Source organism: Heteronotia binoei, chromosome 1 (assembly GCF_032191835.1).
Source record: "Heteronotia binoei isolate CCM8104 ecotype False Entrance Well chromosome 1, APGP_CSIRO_Hbin_v1, whole genome shotgun sequence".
NCBI lineage: Eukaryota > Metazoa > Chordata > Lepidosauria > Squamata > Gekkonidae > Heteronotia > Heteronotia binoei.
In genome coordinates, this window is record NC_083223.1 from 4153710 (window position 1) to 4173996 (window position 20287).

General features: G+C 45.7%; 1 protein-coding gene across 1 annotated transcript; it reads left to right on the forward strand.

Annotated features, from left to right (window-relative positions):
- Positions 1-754: 754 nt before the first annotated feature.
- LOC132590569 (DNA replication licensing factor MCM3-like) lies at positions 755-18471 on the forward strand. Its single transcript, XM_060263544.1, has 6 exons — positions 755-899; positions 3111-3251; positions 9365-9468; positions 11370-11461; positions 16914-16986; positions 18222-18471. Exons 1-6 carry the CDS (start codon positions 774-776, stop codon positions 18421-18423), a joined length of 738 nt encoding a protein of 245 aa, XP_060119527.1. The 5' UTR covers positions 755-773; the 3' UTR covers positions 18424-18471.
- The last annotated feature ends 1816 nt before the right edge of the window (positions 18472-20287 follow it).

The window sequence follows — 20287 nt, forward strand, 5'->3', positions numbered from 1 at the left end:
AACATTGCCTGTGAGGTGGGTGCAACTCTGCCAGAGCTTTTCCTGTCAAGAGTAGTTTCTGTCAGATCTCTCTCAGCCCCACCTACCTCACAGGGTGTCTGTTGTGGGAGAGGAAGGTAAAGGAGATTGTGAGCCACTCTGAGACTCTTCGGAGTGGAGGGCGGGATATAAATCCAATATCTTCATCTACCTCACAGGGTGTCTGTTGTGGGGGAGGAAGGGAAAGGAGATTGTGAGCCACTCTGAGACTCTTCGGAGTGGAGGGCGGGATATAAATCCAATATCTTCATCTACCTCACAGGGTGTCTGTTGTGGGGGAGGAAGGGAAAGGAGATTGTGAGCCGCTCTGAGACTCTTCGGAGTGAAGGGCGGGATATAAATCCAATACCTTCATCTACCTCACAGGGTGTCTGTTGTGGGGGAGGAAGGGAAAGGAGATTGTGAGCCGCTCTAAGACTCTTTGGAGTGGAGGGCAGGATATAAATCCAATATCTTCATCTACATCACAGGGTGTCTGTTGTGGGGGAGGAAGGGAAACAAGATCGTGAGCCGCTCTGAGACTCTTCGGAGTGGAGGGCGGGATATAAATCCAGTATCTTCTTCTACCTCACAGGGTGTCTATTGTGGGCGGGGGAGGGAAAGGAGATTGTGAGCTGCTCTGAGACTCCTTTGGGTAGCGAAGAGCAGGGTATGAACCCAATCTCCTCCTTCTCCTTCAGCATCATCACCACTTTGGTTTGTCCGACAGAGAGAAGATTGTGAGCGTGGAGTTCATGCGGAAATACATCAACTTTGCCAAGATGCTCAAGCCCGTATTGACCGAGGAGGCGGCTGCCTTCATAGCCAAGTCCTACTCGGAGCTTCGCGGTCAGGAGCAGGTGAACTCCGAAGTTGCTCGGGTGAGTAATTCGGCTATGTTATCTTCTGACTGGGTTGGCAGTCGCTGTGTTCTGCCTCTGAAGCTCAGGGAAAACACACTGGCTTTGGGACTCAAAGCAGTGTGAGCTGTGCCATGTTAGCGGAGAGCAAATTCTCCGCCTTCCTCCTTTCCCAGAAAGCCTGTCAGTGGTTCATGAAAGCTTGAAGACCAACAGGTCGTAAGCATTCAAAAGTATTATATTAATATATTGACCATATAGAGCTGGGGTGGCCAACGGTAGCTCTCCAGATGTTTTTTTGCCTACAACTCTCATCAGTCCCAGCCAGCATGGCCACTGGCTGGGGCTGATGGGAGTTGTAGGCAAAAAAAATCTGGAGAGCTACCGTTGGCCACCCCTGATATAGAGAACATCGGGGGGGTTTTGAGGAGGAATGCAGTTCTGGCTGACTTGGTGTCAAGGGGTGTGGCCTAATACGCAAATGACCTGCTGGGCTTTTTCTACAAAAAAGCCCTATGTGAAACAATGGTGATGCCAAGGGGTGTGGCCTAATATGGAAATGAGTTCCTGCTGGGCTTTTTCTACAAAAAAAAGCCCTGGAGAACATATACAATATGGAAAACATAAAATTTTACATTAGGAAATGATGCCATTAAGTGCTGTAGCCCAAAATTGTGCAGCTTCCTGAGTCACATTTGGATCAGCGTCTGCTGATAATTGATCTTGCTATAACCTCTTGTTGTGCGGCAGAACTCCCATTTTTGGGTACAGATTGTAATCCATTTATCATGAGCCAAATTATACTTACATAATGGGATAGAGGAGACAGAGAAAGAAGTACTTTTCTCCCTTCCTGACAATACAAGAACTCATGGACACCCAATGAAATTGCTGAGCAGTCGGGTTAGAACGGATAAAAGGAAGTCCTTCTTCACCCAAAGGGTGGTTAACACGTGGAATTCACTGCCACAGGAGGTGGTGGCAGCTACAAGCATAGATGGCTTCAAGATGAGATTGGATAAATATATGAAGCAAAGGTCCATTTATTTATTTCTGTAGATTTTCTAGGCCGCCCTTTCCCATAGTAGGCTCAGAACATAAGAGAAGCCATGTTGGATCAGGCCAATGGCCCATCCAGTCCAACACTCTGTGACACATAAGAGAAGCCATGTTGGATCAGGCCAATGGCCCATCCAGTCCAACACTCTGTGTCACATAAGAACATAAGAGGAGCCATGTTGGATCAGGCCAGTGGCCCATCCAGTCCAACACTCTGTGTCACATAAGAGAAGCCATGTTGGATCAGGCCAATGGCCCATCCAGTCCAACACTCTGTGTCACATAAGAACATAAGAGGAGCCATGTTGGATCAGGCCAGTGGCCCATCCAGTCCAACACTCTGTGTCACATAAGAACATAAGAGGAGCCATGTTGGATCAGGCCAGTGGCCCATCCAGTCCAACACTCTGTGTCACATAAGAACATAAGAGAAGCCATGTTGGATCAGGCCAATGGCCCATCCAGTCCAACACTCTGTGTCACATAAGAACATAAGAGAAGCCATGTTGGATCAGGCCAATGGTCCATCCAGTCCAACGCGATGTGTCACATAGTGGCCAAAAAACCCCAAGTGCCATCAGGAGGTCCAACAGTGGGGCTAGAGCACAAGAAACCAGCTTCAAGAGGGGGTTAGATAAAAATATGGAGCAGAGGTCCATCAGCGGCTATTAGCCATAGTGTGTGTGTGTATATAAATTCTTTGGCTCTGTCACACATATTGTGTGGCTCTCGAAGCCCCCACCTCTCCATCATCCAGCCTGGAGAAGCCATTTCTCTCTTGAAATCATTTCTTCAATCCAAGCCAGCCAGCAGCTTGCAAAATGCATTTAAAATTAAAGTTGCTTTCTTTCCTCCTCTCCTCTCCTTCCCTCCCCTTCCCCCTTCTATTTTGCTTCCTTCCTTCTCTCCCTCCCTCCTCTTTTGCTTCCTTCCTCTCTCCCTCCCTCCCTCCTTCTTTTCTTCCTTCCTCCCTCTCTCCCTTCCTCTCTCTCTCCCTTTCTCCCTCCCTCCTTCTTTGCTTCCTTCCTCCCTCCCCACTCTCTCCCTTCCTTCCTTCCCTCCCTCCATCCTTGTCTTGCAGCTCTCAAACATCTGACATTTATTCTATGTGGCTCTTACATGAAGCAAGTTTGGCTGCCTTTGTGCTAAATTGCCCTCTCTGTTGCTTTGCAGACTTGCCCCATCACGGCCCGTACGCTGGAAACACTGATCCGGCTCGCCACCGCGCACGCTAAGGCCCGGATGTGCAAAACGATTGATGAGGTTGATGCCAAAGCCGCTCTGGATCTGGTGCAGTTCGCCTACTTCAAAAAGGTGCATAGGCGGGCATTCAAGGGGTCGTAAGGAAGGCCTTGCTGAGGGGCCGGATATTGAGAAGGAGTTAGTTTGCTGTAGTGGTTAAGAGTGCAGACTCTAATCTGAGAGAACTGGGTTTGATTCCCCACTCCCCCACATGCACCTGTTGGTGTGACCTTGAGTCAGTTGCAAGTTCTCTCAGAGCTGTTCTTCTCAAGAGCAGTTTCTGTCAGAGCTCTCTCAACTCCGCCTACCTCACAGGGTGTCTGTTGTGGGTAGGGCTCTTTTTCTAGCGGGAGCTCCTCTGCATATTAGGCCACGCCCCCTGATGTAGCCAATCCTCCTGGAGCTTACAGTAGGCCCTGTACTATGAGCCCTCTAAGCTCTTGGAGGATTGGCTACATCAGGGGGGTGTGGCCTAATATGCAGAGGAGCTCCTGCTATAAAAAGAGCCCTGGTTGCAGGGAGGAGAAGGAAAAGAAGATTGTAAACCGCTCTGAGTGAAGGGTGGGTATAAATTCCATCTTTTTTTGTATCTTCAATGGATGTAGCTTTGTCTAGCCAGTGTGGTGTAGTGATTAAGAGCGGGTAGGCTCTTATCTGGAAGACCGGGTTTCATTCCTGGCTCCTCCACAGAGTGGAGGTCCATCAGTGGCTCTTAGCCACAAGGCGTAGATGGAACATTCTGTCTGGGGCAGTGACTCTCTGTGTTCTTGGCGCTTGGGGCAGTGCTCCCTCTAAGCTGAGTTAGTGTGAGCTAGCTCACAGTTTTTTAGGCTCTGGCTCACACATATTTGTCAGCTCAGGAAATATGGCTCCAGAGCAAACTAATTTATGCAGTTGAACAAAGCAGGAGTCAAGTATGACCTTTAAGACCAACCAATTTTTATTGAGAACGTCAGCTTTCGTGTGCTCTTAAGCACACTTCATCAGACGAGGAATCCAGCACGGTGAGCAAAGCCATACATAGCTGAGCAGAGCCGTACAGAGCTGGTAGGCAGTGGCCCAGAATGCAACAAGGTACAGATTTAAGAACCAATGAAAGTGAAGTAAAATTATCTGGTAGGCAGTGGCCCAGAATGCAACACGGTACAGATTTAAGAACCAATGAAAGTGAAGTAAAATTATCTGGTAGGCAGTGGCCCAGAATGCAACAAGGTACAGATTTAAGAACCAATGAAAGTGAAGTAAAATTATCTGGTAGGCAGTGGCCCAGAATGCAACACGGTACAGATTTAAGAACCAATGACAGTGGAGTAAAATTATCCGGTAGGCAGTGGCCCAGAATGCAACATGGTACGGATTTAAGAACCAATGACAGTGAAGTAAAATTATCTGGTAGGCAGTGGCCCAGAATGCAACATGGTACAGATTGAAGAACCAATGACAGTGAAGTAAAATTATCCGGTAGGCAGTGCTTTAGAATGTAAAAGGGTACAATGACAGAACAGTAAAATTAACACATTGAGCAAACCTTTGATCTGAGTAGCATGAGCATGCGAAAGCAACAAAACAGTAGTATGTCAAAGTGTGAGATTGTCCGTCAATGACAATGGGAGATGGGTTCAATATATGTAATGGGATAAGCAACCAAAGTCCCTGTTTGAGTGTGTCAATACAGCTAAAATAGAAATACATTGGATAGAGATGTTCTTGTCCACTTAATTTACTTCTTAACATGTAAACATCATTCTAGTTTGCCATAGGAAAAAGGAATACAATAAAATATAGTGAAAATGGGTAAAGTATATGTAATGAGATATACAGCCAATATCCAAATTTGGAGTATGTCAGTACAAATAGTTATACTGATAGACAATTTTAAAAGAGAAACACATTGGAATACTTTGGATGTATAGCTATGCTCACTGAGAGTGGGTTTAGCATCTGTAATGAGATACAAAACCAATATCCCTGTTTAGTCTTGGGGAGGTGTTTGTTCCAAGTTTCATAATAATTTGTAATTCAGCAATTTCTCTCTCCATTCTATTCTTGAAGTTCCTTTGCAGTAAAACAGCTACCTTGAGGTCACCCATTGAATGCTGTTTTACTGCAAAGGTAGCTGTTTGTGTGTGCTTGCGAACTGTGTTTATTTGACTGCTTTGTGAGAGACAGAGTGTGTCCACTTTCATTTAGCAGAAATGCAGTCAGCTGTCAGAGGACATGAAGACTGTATTCAGGGGAATGGCATTGTTTTGGGGAGGAGGGGAATGGGAAAGTCTCCTAGCTCCACCCCCAAACTCCCCAGGTATTTTCTGAATTGGACCTGGCAACCCTGCAGCCAAGCTTAGTTCTGTCAGTAAAAGGCCAGGGGAGGAGGCCTTCTCCAGGCCTGTATTGGCCTTTGAGGGAGAACTCATTGGAGCCAGTCCTGACTAGAGCTGCTAGTTCCAGGTTGGTGGGAAATCCCTGGAGATTTTGTGGTGGAGACTACAGAAGCCAGACTTTGGGAGGGGAAAGGCCCCCGCTAAATAGAATGCCATAGAGTCCACCCTCCAAAGTAGTTATTTTCTCCAAGAGGAAAGACATCTGTTGTCTGGAGTTAAGTTGTGATACCAGGATATCTTCAGCCTTCTCCTGGAGGCTTCCTACTCCAGGCCTGGCAGCACCCTCTTGGTGACTTGATGCCTCGTGACTGGCATAATTTAACTAGGCCTGCCTTCTTGCTCCTGTTTAGAAAATACGAAAAACAAAAACACTGTGATATACTGGCTAACAACACTGAGTAAAACATTTCTAAAAAGTCATACATCCTTTTAAACACATTACAAAGAAGTTCAGCTTTACAAGATTGCAGAGAAATGTCCATCCAGTGAGCAACCGGATGTAGGCTCATTTCATCAAAAGCCTTCTTCAGGAGTATTTCTATTTTCTTCAACGTTATCAGCTTCTTATTACAATTCAGTGTTAATATTGGGAGCCAGCTAGACCTTAACCTCTTCTCTAAACAGATTCAAAAGCCTTCTGAATTTGGCTGGCAAAATGCTCTCTGCAACCTCTTTATTTTCTTCAGAATTTCTCATCCTGGAATAAACCACGGTGATTATAGTGAGCCGCAACACAAAGCTGGATGGAAATGGATAACTTTTTAAAAAAAAATTAAATGAATAATTTTAAATATATATATATTCTTGGTTACTATCAAGAACTTACCTTTCCAACCCACTTAAGTGTTTATATTTATACTACAAGCAAGTCTGAAACCTCTTCCCGAACCAGATGCAAAAGCCTTCTGGATTTGGCTGGCCGAATGCTCTCAGCATTACATTTACATCAGGAACCAGCTATTCCTGAACTTCTTTTCTAACCAGATGCAAAAAGCCTTCTGAATTTTGATGCCAAAATGTTCTCAATACCACTTAAATGTTTAATTTTAGAAGCAAGCCAGTCCTGAACCTCTTCTCTAACTTGATGCAAAAGCCTTCTGAATTTTGTAGGCAAAGTGTTCTCTCCAAAAAGCTTGAAAACTAACTCTACCTAGAGAAAACTGTTCTGGGTAACTCCATGCAGCTGTGTCTTGGATAGCTCTTTCTTAAAGACACAGTGATAGAGTAAGGATTCAGTGACACAGTCAAGATTTATCAGTGATGTTCCATTAGAGTCTCAGGGAAATAATGGTATGATTTTAAAGTGTTTTAAATACTTCATTGATGTATAATTGAAGGGGATGGTTTCAGTTATTTTAGTAAATGGTTTCAGTTATTTAGTAAATAGAGGCTTTGCACTGTAACTTGATTGAGCAAGCCTGGCAAAGCAAGCTATTATGCAGAAGGAAACAAGAAAGGGAGAAGGAAGCAGACGGTGTGTCGCTCGTGGGCCTGCTAGGAGCCCTCCGGGAGCCTAATCCAGCTCACGGGCCGCATATTTAACACCCCTGGCTTAGAGGGCATATTGCTTGGAACCTTTGCCACATGTTTAAGAATGCTATCTCTTCCCAGTCCCAAAAATCTTGTTTGTCTCTAAGGTGGTACTGGACTGAAATCTAGCCCCTCCCCCCAGCTGAAGGGCACCTCGTTGCTGGGTGACAAGCTGGGACGTTGTCGACTTGCAGCTGACTCATAGCAACCCTGGGCCTGTGACGTTTTCACGGCAAGAGATGAGAAGAGGTGGTTTGCCCATGCCCGCCTCTGCGCAGCTGCCCTGGACTCTACAGTAGTCTCCCATCAAAGAGAGCCAGTATGGTGTCGTGGTTAAGTGCACGAGACTCTTATCTGGGAGAACCGGGTTTGATCCCCCACTCCTCCGCTTGCAGCTGCTGGAATGGCCTTGGGTCAGCCATAGCTCTCGCAGAGCCGTCCTTGGAAGGGCAGCTTTTGTCAGAGCTCTCTCAGCCCCACCCACCTCACAGGGTGTCTGTTGTGAGGGGAGAAGGTAAAGGAGATTGTGAGCCGCTCTGAGTCTCTGATTCAGAGAGAAGGGCAGAGTATAAATCTGCAGTCGTCTTCTTTTTCTACTAGCAATGGTCGACTTTGCTTGGCTTCCAGTCTCTGATGAGCTTAGACTCGGCTGGGTTGTTACGCTACTGTGTTTAGCTTGCTAGCTGATCATTACTTAGTAAATGAGTAGCTGGAGTGATGTCCTTTAGCCATCTTGGCACGATCCATGTTTGCTTCACTGCAGCTGATTTTTTTTTATTTCCAATTTTTTAATTTAACAGGTTCAAATACAATAAAAGGGGAAAAAAAACCATGCAGTTCCCCAAACAATAAATAAAAAGCAATATGTCCATAAACAGTGTATTCTGCCTCAATATAAGTATTTGTTAATGTTAATCTATTAAAATTATCAATTTTTCGCATGCAGGGTTATTTGGTATTATTTTGTATTCCAGCATATAATTTGCAACAGGGTACCATTCAGAGTGAAGGACGGGATATAAATCTGCAATTCTTCTTCTTCTAAAGCGACTTTCTACTCATATTGCATTGGTGTTACATTTGAAAAGGAAAATGTTGTTTTAGTCATAATAAAATAATCCCATATTTTTTTGAAACCAGGTCGAAAGAGTTGGAATTTATCTAGCCATTTTGTAAGCTATTTTAGCTGTAGAAAGTAAAATAATATCTTTTTTCTGAATCTCTCTGTTTGATTTTCCCCTGATGCTCTAATAATATTTACTTGGAGCTTCTTTCTAATTTCTGGTATCACTTTAGAAGAAGAATTGCAGATTTATACCCCACCCTTCACTCTGAATCAGAGCAGTTTACAATCTCCTATATCTTCTCCCCCCGCAACAGACACCGTGTGAGGTGGATGGGGCTGAGAGGGCTCTCAAAGCAGCTGCCCTTTCAAGGACAACTCCTGTGAGAGCTATGGTTGACCCAAGGCCATTCCGACAGCTGCAAGTGGAGGAGTTGGGAATCAAACCCGGTTCTCCCAGATAAGAGAGCTATGGCTGACCCAAGGCCATTCCAGCAGGTGCAAGTGGAGGAGTGGGGAATCAAACCGGGTTCTTCCAGATAAGAGTCTGTACACTTAACCACTACACCATACTGGCTCTCTTTAAACCAAAAGTTTTGTATATGAGGACAAGACCACCAATTATGTAAAAAGTTTGCTATTTGGCCACATTGTTTTGGACGACATTGTGAGTTTGAAGAATTTATTTTGTGTAAAACTGCAGCTGATTCGATGGGCGATTTCACGCATGCTGAATAAAGTGCATTCAATCCACTTTCAGTGCCCCTTGCAATTGGGTTTTACTGAACGAAATGGCCAAACCCTCTTGCAAACTATCACTAAAGTGCATTGAACATGGACTGAAAGTGCACTGTTGAACATGTGTGCCGTACAACTTTGGTCCAGTGACCATGGAAATGGTGTGTCGTCTGTTGTCCTCAATTGTGCCACTCTTTAGCGAAAAAAACCCAGAGAAATACCTGCAAAATATCCCTGAAGACGCACTCCTTGCAGTGTGAGTCCAAACGCAGGATGCAGTCCAGTTATGCATCACTAAAAGGTCTGGAGGCTGAAACTTCTTAAAAGTCACCCGTGTTCCCACCTTCCTGTGCGAAATGCCACATTGTTAGTGGGCAGATGCTTTCGAGACGGAACCCCTCTGCAGCCCCCGGAGCAGACGTCTGGCTGGCTGACCTAGTTACGGATTCTTTGGTTTCTGACTGATTTCAAAGGTTCTGGAGAAAGAGAAGAAACGAAAGAAGCAGACCAACGATGATACAGACCAAGAAACGGATGATGAAGCCGAACAGGAAATTGAACAAAGCCAGAAGAAGAGGTAGGCAAGTTGTGGAAAGGCAAACCTAAACTGTGGGTTTGTGTATTAATCCCGTTACTAGGGATAGCAGAGATGGTGAACTGCACCACTGAGTTTGGGGGTTTTACCTCCTGGGTATAGGGCTGAATATCTCACCTGCTTAACTGCCCCTTGGCAACGCAGAGCCTGTTCGCTAGCTAGGTTTAATGTGCCGCCATCTGCGATACTTCTTGGAAGATTCCATAAAATTCCCTGTGCTAAGGGACGGTGCACTTGTGCATGTCCAGAGATAGAAACTTTAGCTCTTTAACTTGGAGAAACGTCAACTGTGGGGTGACATGATAGAGGTTTACAAGATAATGCATGGGATGGAGAAAGTAGAGAAAGAAGTACTTTTCTCCCTTTCTCACAATACAAAAACTCGTGGGCGTTTGATGAAATTGCTGAGCAGTCAGGTTAGAACGCATAAAAGGAGGTACTTCTTCACCCAAAGGGTGATTAACATGTGGAATTCACTGCCACAGGAGGTGGTAGCAGCTACAAGCATAGCCAGCTTCAAGAGGGGTTAGATAAAAATATGGAGCAGAGGTCCATCAGTGGCTATTAGCCACAGTGTGTGTATATATATATATATGTGCGTCTGTGTGTGTATCCAGCATGGCTTCTCTGATGTTCTTATGTGACACAGAGTGTTGGGCTGGATGGGCCATTGGCCTGATGCAACATGGCTTCTCTTATGTTCTTATGTGACACAGAGTGTTGGACTGGATGGGCCATTGGCCTGATCCAACATGACTTCTCTTATGTTCTTATGTGACACAGAGTGTTGGACTGGATGAGCCACTGGCCTGATCCAACATGGCTTCTGTTATGTTCTTATGTGACACAGAGTGTTGGACTGGATGGGCCATTGGCCTGATCCAACATGACTTCTCTTATGTTCTTATGTGAAACAGAGTGTTGGACTGGATGGGCCACTGGCCTGATCCAACATGGCTCCTCTTATGTTCTTATGTGACCCAGAGTTTTGGACTGGATGGGCCATTGGCCTGATGCAACATGGCTTCTCTTATGTTCTTATGTGACACAGAGTGTTGGAATGGACGGGCCATTGGCCTGATCCAACATGGCTTCTCTTATGTTCTTATGTGACACAGAGTGTTGGACTGGATGGGCCATTGGCCTGATCCAACATGGCTTCTCTTATGTTCTTAACGTGTGTTCTTAAACTGTACTTTTTACTCTGACCTGCACTCCGTACTCATTGACCCCTGTCTGAGAGAGCAAATAGCGAAGCCCGACAAATATAAAATTGTCTTCTCGTCGTCAACTTGGAACCGATTGGTAATTAAAATTGTTGCAAATTTTTTTGTGTCTAGCATCTAGGAGGCGCTTCTTGTATTTGCAAACTGCCATTTGATGGATAGATTGGTGCCGTTATGTTCGATATCATGCCAATAAAGGTTATTGAATTGAGACGGTGAACCATATGTTTTATCAGCTTCAGCGTCTAAGCGGATTTTCTGTCCTGCAAATTAAAATATCTTCTCCAGCTGGGTGGGCTAGCATGGTGCATCCAGCCCGTAGCTATGGTGGGGCCACCGGGGTACCGGCCCTGCCACTCGAGCACGAGTGCGAGGAACTCAGCCCCACCACTTACCACCACCAGCCCACCTTGAATTACACATTCTCAGCTTCTTCTCATGCTTCTAGTCACCACTGCTGGTGACTGTCGTCTCTTGCAAACTTTCACCCTCTCTAGCTCCTGGCTTCCCAGCCCCACTTATCAAATGAACTGTAAAGGAACACGAGTTCAGTTACTTCAGTGGTGTTCAGTTGGCAAGAACACAAAACAGTGAGTGCAGCAGGCACCTAAATACTTGCCCAGCAATATCTTTACAATCTTCTTTGTCCTTTTTTAGAAGGAAGACACGTTCTAGCGACCAGACCGCTACAGAAGGGGAATCACATGATCCTTACGACTTCAGCGACACGGAAGAGAAAATGCCCGAAGGTGAGAGGTCTTTCTGATCCTTTTTTGGGGTAGCAGACCGATTGGAGTCAAACAGCCTTTTCGGAATAAAGGAGCTGTCGTGCTGTGGAATCCGCCAGCGGGTTTTATATGGCAAGATCGCGACAGCCGCCTACAGCTGTCTTTCTGACATCTGCTTCTCAACCCAAGGGGAAGGGTGTAGTGGTTAAGTGTGAAAGCCAATGTGGTGTAGTGGTTAAGCGTGCCGACTCTTCTCTGGGAGAACTGGGTTCGATTCCCCACTCCTCCACTTGCAGCTGCTGGAATGGCCTCGGGTCAGCCATAGCTCTTGCAGAGCTATCCTAGAAATGGCAGCTTCTGGGAGAGCTCTCTCAGCCCCACCCACCTCACAGGGTGCCTTTTGTGAGGGAGGAAGATAAAAGAGATTGTGAGCCACTTTGAGATTCAGAGTGGAGGGCAGAATATAAATCCAATATCATCATCTTCTTCTTCTTTCTCTCATTTTCTGCACCTCGCTGCAGGGGGGTGGGGCCAGGAGACTTTTGACCGGGCAGATGGGTAGAAGGAGCCATAAGGGTTTTTAAAATGACAAAAAAGCCAGCTTGCTGGCTGGCATTGCTTGTTTAGGAGCCTTGTTGGTACGAAAGATCAGTTCCCAAGGGCTGCGTGTTTTCTCTTGAACAGGGGTGGAATTCTAGCATGAGCTCCTTTGCATATTAGGCCACACCCTACCTGATGTAGCCAGTCCTCCAAGGCTCTTTTTTGTAAGCTCTTGGAGGATTGGCTACATCAGAGTGGTGTGGCCTAATATGCAAAGGAGCTCCTGATAGAATTCCACCCCTGCTCTTGAACAATGCTTTCTTTCCCCACACGGCTCTGGTGGATTGAGGCTGCCAAAGCCTTGAAATGGGCACAAGAACATAAGAGAAGCCGTGTTGGATCAAGCCAATGGCCCATCCAGTCCAACACTCTGTGTCACACAGTGGCCATTTTTTGGCCACTATGTGACACATCGTGTTGGACTGGATGGGCCATTGGCCTGATCCAACATGGCTGATGGCACTTGGGTTTTTTTGGCTACTATGTGACACATCGTGTTGGACTGGATGGGCCATTGGCCTGATCCAACATGGCTTCTCTTATGTTCTTATGTGACACTGAGTGTTGGACTGGATGGGCCACTGGCCTGATCCAACATGGCTCCTCTTATGTTCTTATGTGACACAGAGTGTTGGACTGGATGGGCCATTGGCCTGATCCAACATGGCTTCTCTTATGTTCTTATGTGACAAAGAGTGTTGGACTGGATGGACCATTGGCCTGATCCAACATGGCTCCTCTTATGTTCTTATGTGACAAAGAGTGTTGGACTGGATGGGCCATTGGCCTGATCCAACATGGCTTCTCTTATGTTCTTATGTGACAAAGAGTGTTGGACTGGATGGGCCATTGGCCTGATCCAACATGGCTTCTCTTATGTTCTTATGTGACTCAGAGTGTTGGACTGGAGGGGCCATTGGCCTGATCCAACATGGCTTCTCTTATGTGACACAGAGTGTTGGACTTGGATGGGCCATTGGCCTGATCCAACATGGCTTCTCTTATGTTCTTATGTGACACAGAGTGTTGGAATGGATGGGCCACTGGCCTGATCCAACATGGCTTCTCTTACGTTCTTAAAACAGGAAACTTTGAGCTGTGGTTTCTAGAGTCAAAACTCTTTCTGTTTTCCAGTCTGTTCATTATCTCTTTCATTGTACACAGTGGTCTGCTCCATTAGTACATGCAGACTACTTAAGAGTTATCTCAAGTAGCGGCTGAGTAATAGGAAGCAGAGAGTGAGTATAAATGGGCAGTCTTCGCAGTGGAGGACGGTAAGCAGTGGGGTGCCGCAGGGCTCGGTACTGGGTCCCATGCTCTTTAACTTGTTCATAAATGATTTAGAGTTGGGAGTGAGCAGTGAAGTGGCCAAATTTGCGGATGACACTAAATTGTTCAGGGTGGTGAGAACCAGAGAGGATTGTGAGGAACTCCAAAGGGATCTGTTGAGGCTGGGTGAGTGGGCGTCAACGTGGCAGATGCGGTTCAATGTGGCCAAGTGCAAAGTAATGCACATTGGGGCCAAGAATCCCAGCTACAAATACAAGTTGATGGGGTGTGAACTGGCAGAGACAGACCAAGAGAGAGATCTTGGGGTCATGGTAGATAATTCACTGAAAATGTCAAGACAGTGTGCGTTTGCAATAAAAAAGGCCAACGCCATGCTGGGAATTATTAGGAAGGGAATTGAAAACAAATCAGCCAGTATCATAATGCCTCTGTATAAATCGATGGTGCGGTGTCATTTGGAGTACTGTGTGCAGTTCTGGTCGCCGCACCTCAAAAAGGATATTATAGCATTGGAGAAAGTTCAGAAAAGGGCAACTAAAATGATTAAAGGGCTGGAACACCTTCCCTATGAAGAAAGGTTGAAACGCTTAGGGCTCTTTAGCTTGGAGAAACGTCGACTGAGGGGTGACATGATAGACGTTTACAAGATAATGCATGGGATGGAGAAAGTAGAGAAAGAAGTACTTTTCTCCCTTTCTCACAATACAAGAACTCGTGGGCATTCGATGAAATTGCTGAGCAGACAGGTTAAAACGGATAAAAGGAAGTACTTCTTCACCCAAAGGGTGATTAACATGTGGAATTCACTGCCACAGGAGGTGGTGGCGTCCACAAGCATAGCCACCTTCAAGAAGGGGTTAGATAAAAATATGGAGCAGAGGTCCATCAGTGGCTATTAGTCACAGTGTGTGTGTGTGTGTATATATGTGTGTGTGTGTATATATATATATATATATATATATATATATATATATATATATATATATATATATATATATATATATATATGTATGTGTATATATACACACACATATATATATATATATTTGGCCGCTGTGTGACACAGAATGTTGGACTGGATGGGCCATTGGCCTGATCTAACATGGCTTCTCTTATGTTCTTATGTTCTTATGTTCTTATTAGGGATGGTTCAGTTCAGGCAAATTTTCAGGCCAATGTTCGGTTCTTCGATTCACAGCTGCATGGTTCGAAAACTCCGAACCGAACCAGGCTTTCCCAGTCTGTGCCCATTCCTATATCTTAAGTGATTTCACATTCCCGAGTCTGTGATTGAAATATGATTTGAGAGAGAGAGAAAAATCGCTGCAACAACTGGCTGTCTTCAAGAGCAATGAAGTGTTACTCAATTATGCAAAGGATAATGATAATGCTTTGATGGATGAAATAATTGTGATCGGCAATTTCTAGCTAGTTGTTCTAGCTAGCTCCATGTAAACTGGCTTTTCTTTGCTCGTTCTCTCTTGGAAAGCAGGACATTTTTTCTCATGGATGTTCTCCTTGTGTCCCAATTGAAGCATCCAGGGCTTTTTTTGTAGCAGGAACTCCTTTGCATATTAGGCTACAACCCCTCCCCGATGTAGCCAATCCTCTGGAGCTTACAGGGCTCTTTGTACAGGGCCTACTGTAAGCTCCAGGAGGATGGGCTACATCAGGGGTGTGTGGCCTAATACGTAAAGGAGTTCCTGCTACAAAAAAAGCCCTGGAAGGAACCATTGCATGGAATCCAAAATTTTGTTTTCTGGTAGAGCATTCGACTTTGGCGGCAGCTGCAGCGGTTTTCGGAGTCTTGGACGCAGAACTGTAGTTGGTGGTCAGCAGCTACACCCCCTCAGTATTGGATGTCGTGCTGTTGTGGCATTGTTAGCAGCCACTCTTGCAACTGGATTTTACACGGAGAATGAGGCGGTCTATTTGCAAACGGTTGCTATTGTTCAGTGTTCTGCCAGTGGGAGCCATGGCACCTTTCTTGGTGCCCACCGAGTTTTTTTTAGAAAGCGGGCAAGGTCAGATAGAGCTTTTGCTTAGGGTTGCCAAGTTCCTCACAGCCTCCGGCTGGGGACTTTCTTCATACGTGCGGCAGAGTAATGTCACCTGGAAGTGATGTCATCGCACTAGCGATGTCACCCGGTGGCCACTCTGGGCGTTTCCGGGAAAACACTATGGTTTTCCCAGATGCTCTAGCCATTTGGGAGGAGGAAAACTCTGTGGTACCTATTGTAGAGTTTTTCCCCTCCCAAATGGCTAGAGTGTCCCCAATGTGGGCCGTCGGGTTGGGAAGCTCGAACCAGGAGCTTAGCATCCCAAAATATACATGTATTTTTTCATATACAAAGTACATATCCAAAATCTCAAACACAATGAATATTATAAATTTGGGTAGAGATTTGATTTTTGAAAAAAAGTAATGCTTGGGCAGCCGCCACCACCACAACACAGGTATCTCTACGGCGTTTCCAAAGGGGGAAGCTGTGGCAGCCATTTTGTGGTTGGCTCCTCCCCCTTGTGGCAGCCGTTTACCAGCAGCTTTTTTGTGGCTGGGTCCTCCATGCTTTGTCAGAATTCCAAAGGTGCCCACAGGCTTAAAAAGATTGGGGACTCCTGCTAGTGTAGCGGTAGCACAATACCAATAGTGGGCCCTGAGAGATCTGCTTCAGTTCCGCAAGGCCTGTAAAACAGAACTCTTTAGCCAGACTTTCAGCTGAGGCAGTGGGCATCGCTTGTGATCAGCCTCCCTGAATGTATTTCTTTAGAATCTTTGACTGCTTTTAACTTGTACGTTGCTGTAATTGTAATGGCCAATGGCTTTACGCAATAAGAGAGTCAGTTTGGTGTAGCGGTTAAGTGTGCGGACTCTTATCTGGGAGAACCGGGTTTGATTCCCCACTCCTCCACTTGCTCCTGCTAGCATGGCCTTGGGTCAGCCATAGCTCTGGCAGAGGTTGTCCTTGAAAGGGCAGCTGCTGGGAGAGCCCTCTCCAGCCCCACCCACCTCACAGGGTGTCTGTTGTGGGGGAGGAAGGGAAAGGAGATTGTGAGCCGCTCTGAGACTCTTCGGAGTGGAGGGCGGGATATAAATCCAATATCTTCATCATCATCATCATCAAATTTTTACTGAACTACTGTTACTGGCTTCCCCACTTCATTCTGTCCCAGTGCTTTTAAGATCTGCTTGACGTGGACAATAGGCCATGTCTGTGAGGTAGAATTTGCGATTTTAGTATCTATCGTTACTATGCGATTTTAGATTTTATGTATTTTAAATTGGTTTTTGACTGTTGATTGTTTTTATGATGTAACCTGCCCAGAGCCTCTTCTACGGGAAGGGCGGGCTGAAAATCGAATAAAATAAATAAAAGGCATGGATGCAGCTAGTGTGATGTCAAAACACAAAGCAGTTGTTTCGTTTCTCAAATGAGGCTTGAACCGAGGACTCTCAGGTTCTGTGTTCTAATGCCGGTGTGTGCTGCTTTTCTTTAAAAACAACAACACAGAAATGCTGTAGGAACAGATAATAGGTTACATCTCATTTTAACACCACTCTTTTCTGCCTTGATGTTTCCAGTTCAGGCACGGACTCCAAAATCTCCTGATCCGCCGCAAACTGGAGAGGCTAAAACAAAGTTGGCCGAACCTAGGTGAGTATCTTGTAGAGGGAAAGGCTGGCGGGGGTAGGTTGAGGGTTTTGTGTGTGTTGTGTTGCGAAGTTTTGTTCATTTTTGGTAAAAGCAGAAGATCAGAATCTTTCAGGATGCAGCTTCAGGGGTAGAAATTCTAGCAGGAGCTCCTTTGCATATTAGGCCACACACCCCTGATGTAGCCAATCCCCCAAGAGCTGACAAGACTCTTTTTTGTAAGCTCTTGGAGGATTGGCTACATCAGGAGGTGTGGCCTAATATGCAAAGGAGCTCCTGCTGGAATTCCAGCCGCTAACCAGGGTATCTCTAGATCTCTGGCGATCTTTTGGTGTTATGGGATTTCTTACACAGCTGGTATTATGCCCTTTTCAGTGTGGCATAGTGGGTGGAGTGTTTGGACCCGGGTTCAAATCCCACTTTTACTATGGTAGCTTGTTGGGTGACCTTAGGCCTGTCACAGACTCTCAGCCTGGCCTACTTCAGCAGGGTGTTGTGTGAGGAGAATGGAGGAGGGGCAAAACGATGCTTGCTTTGAGTCAACTGGGAAGAAAAACAGGATATCAAGAAATAAATGTGATGCATTGTCCTTATGGCTTTCCTAGTGTAATGGGCTAACCTCAGACTAAAGTTTCTCAGCATTGGATAGGGCCTGGTCTTATCTAGTTATTTATTTTACAAAATGTGTATCCTGCCTTTTTGCCCTTACGAAGTGGCTAACAGTTTAAAACATACATTATACAATTATGTTGCAAAAGCATTGAAATCAGCCCCCCCCCCCCAAAAAAACCTCATTAAAACAACTTTAGAAGAGTTTAAAAACTGAGTTAAAAGACATATAAAACAAATACAGGATACATATAAAAACATTGGGGGGAGAAAGGAGGGATTGTTGAGGGAATGCCAAACAAAAAAAGTCTTCACTTGCTTGTGGAAGACAGCAGCAGAATGGGACAGACGAATCTCCCTTGGCAGAGTTTCAGAGCTCTGGTGCCATGACCGAAAAGGCCCTGCCCTGGCTTGCCACCCGCATACTATCAGAAGGTGGGGACACCTGAAACAGGCCTCTGAAGATGACCGTCAGGGTTGGGCAGGTTCAATAAGGGAATAGCCGGTCCCGTTTGCTTCCTAGCTGGAGAATTATGAACGAAATGACCACGAAACTGTGACAAGGCAGCTGCTTGTGAGTGCTGGATGGGAGTGTATTGTTAACACTGTTGTCTCCTCCCCTCGTGTAGGCTGAAGGAATTCAAGGCCGCCCTTCTGGAGGTGTTCCGCTCTGCTCATGCGCAGTCGGTGGGCCTGAAGACCCCTGATGACGTCCCTCAACCAGGACAGGCCCGCAGCCCCTTCTCGTCTTCTGAGGTGAAGATGGCCCTTGAGCAGATGCAAGACGACAACCAGATCATGGTGTCGGATGACATAATTTTCCTAATCTAAGCCGGGACTGAGGGGAAAGCAGAGACTCCCCCTCCCCACTTGAATCTACTCTGCATCAAAGCTACTCCCCTCCCTCCCATCCTGACATATTGGCAAAGCTTAGCTGATCAGAACTATTTAGAACGGGGAGAATTTTGTCTTTAAGCATAGTTCAGTATGTCTGAGGAGAACCAGGAACTGAAAGTCCGCCTTTGAAAGGACCTGTGTGGTTGTGTCCTTTATCTTTGCTATTTCAGTGGAAGGGAATTTTTTTTCCCCTACTTTGTTAGCCACTTCAGTCAATGTGTCCTAAATAAATTGTGGTTGTGAGTGTCAAACCACATTTCCATACCACGTTCCCATGGTTAAAAAACGTTTTCAATATAAGAGTTCACTACTGCGCTGAAGGGTGACTTCCCGTTTCCCGTCTCTGTTCTTCCAGCTACGCAGTGAATTGATGCTTAAATTAGGTGCCTACGGTGTAATGCACGAACTTCACTATGCGATGTGGGAGGGGGGCCTTTTAAAACAAGCCCAAATGTTTGTGATGGGTGTTTTGTTACTGAGGCGATTAAAGTGTATTTACAGACAAAAAGATACTGCAAAACCAGCGTGCTCGTTTTGAAGCTTGGTCCTTGACTTGAATGATTTTGACACTAAGTAACATGAGAGAGAATATATGCCACAGGAGGTGGTGGCGGCCACAAGCATAGCCACCTTCAAGAGGGGTTTAGATAAAAATATGGAGCAGAGGCCCATCAGTGGCTATTAGCCACAGTGTGTGTGTGTGTTTTTATATATATATATATATATATAAAAAATTTGGCCACTGTGACACAGAGTGTTGGACTGGATGGGCCATTGGCCTGATCTAACATGGCTTCTCTCTGTTCTTATGTGACACAGAGTGTTGGACTGGATGGGCCATTGGCCTGATCCAACATGGCTTCTGTTATGTGACACAGAGAGTTGGACTGGATGGGCCATTGGCCTGATCCAGCATGGCTTCTCTTATGTGACACAGAGAGTTGGACTGGATGGGCCATTGGCCTGATCCAACATGGCTTCTCTTATGTTCTTATGTAACACAGAGTGTTGACTGGATGGGCCATTGGCCTGATCTAACATGGCTTCTCTTATGTGACACAGAGAGTTGGACTGGATGGGCCATTGGCCTGATCCAGCATGGCTTCTCTTATGTTCTTATGTGACACAGAGTGTTGGACTGGAGGGGTCACTGGCCTGATCCAACATGGCTTCTCTTATGTGACACAGAGAGTTGGATTGGATGGGCCATTGGCCTGATCCAACATGGCTTCTCTTATGTTCTTATGTGACACAGAGTGTTGGACTGGATGGGCCATTGGCCTGATCTAACATGGCTTCTCTTATGTTCTTATGTGACACAGAGTGTTGGACTGGATGGGCCATTGCCTGATCCAACATGGCTTCTCTTATGTTCTTATGTGACACAGAGAGTTGGATTGGATGGGCCATTGGCCTGATCTAACATGGCTTCTCTTATGTTCTTATGTGACACAGAGAGTTGGATTGGATGGGCCATTGGCCTGATCTAACATGGCTTCTCTTATGTTCTTATGTGACACAGAGTGTTGGACTGGATGGGCCATTGGCCTGATCTAACATGGCTTCTCTTATGTTCTTATGTGACACAGAGAGTTGGATTGGATGGGCCATTGGCCTGATCCAACATGGCTTCTCTTATGTTCTTATGTGACACAGAGTGTTGGACTGGATGGGCCATTGGCCTGATCTAACATGGCTTCTCTTATGTTCTTATGTGACACAGAGAGTTGGATTGGATGGGCCATTGGCCTGATCCAACATGGCTTCTCTTATGTTCTTATGTGACACAGAGTGTTGG

Coding starts and splice junctions, on each gene's coding strand:
- LOC132590569 (XM_060263544.1), top strand. CDS start 774: ATGCGGAAATACATCAACTTTGCCAAGATGCTCAAGCCCGTATTGACC. Junction 900..3,110: donor TGAACTCCGAAGTTGCTCGG/GTGAGTAATTCG, acceptor GTTGCTTTGCAG/ACTTGCCCCATCACGGCCCG. Junction 3,252..9,364: donor AGTTCGCCTACTTCAAAAAG/GTGCATAGGCGG, acceptor CTGATTTCAAAG/GTTCTGGAGAAAGAGAAGAA.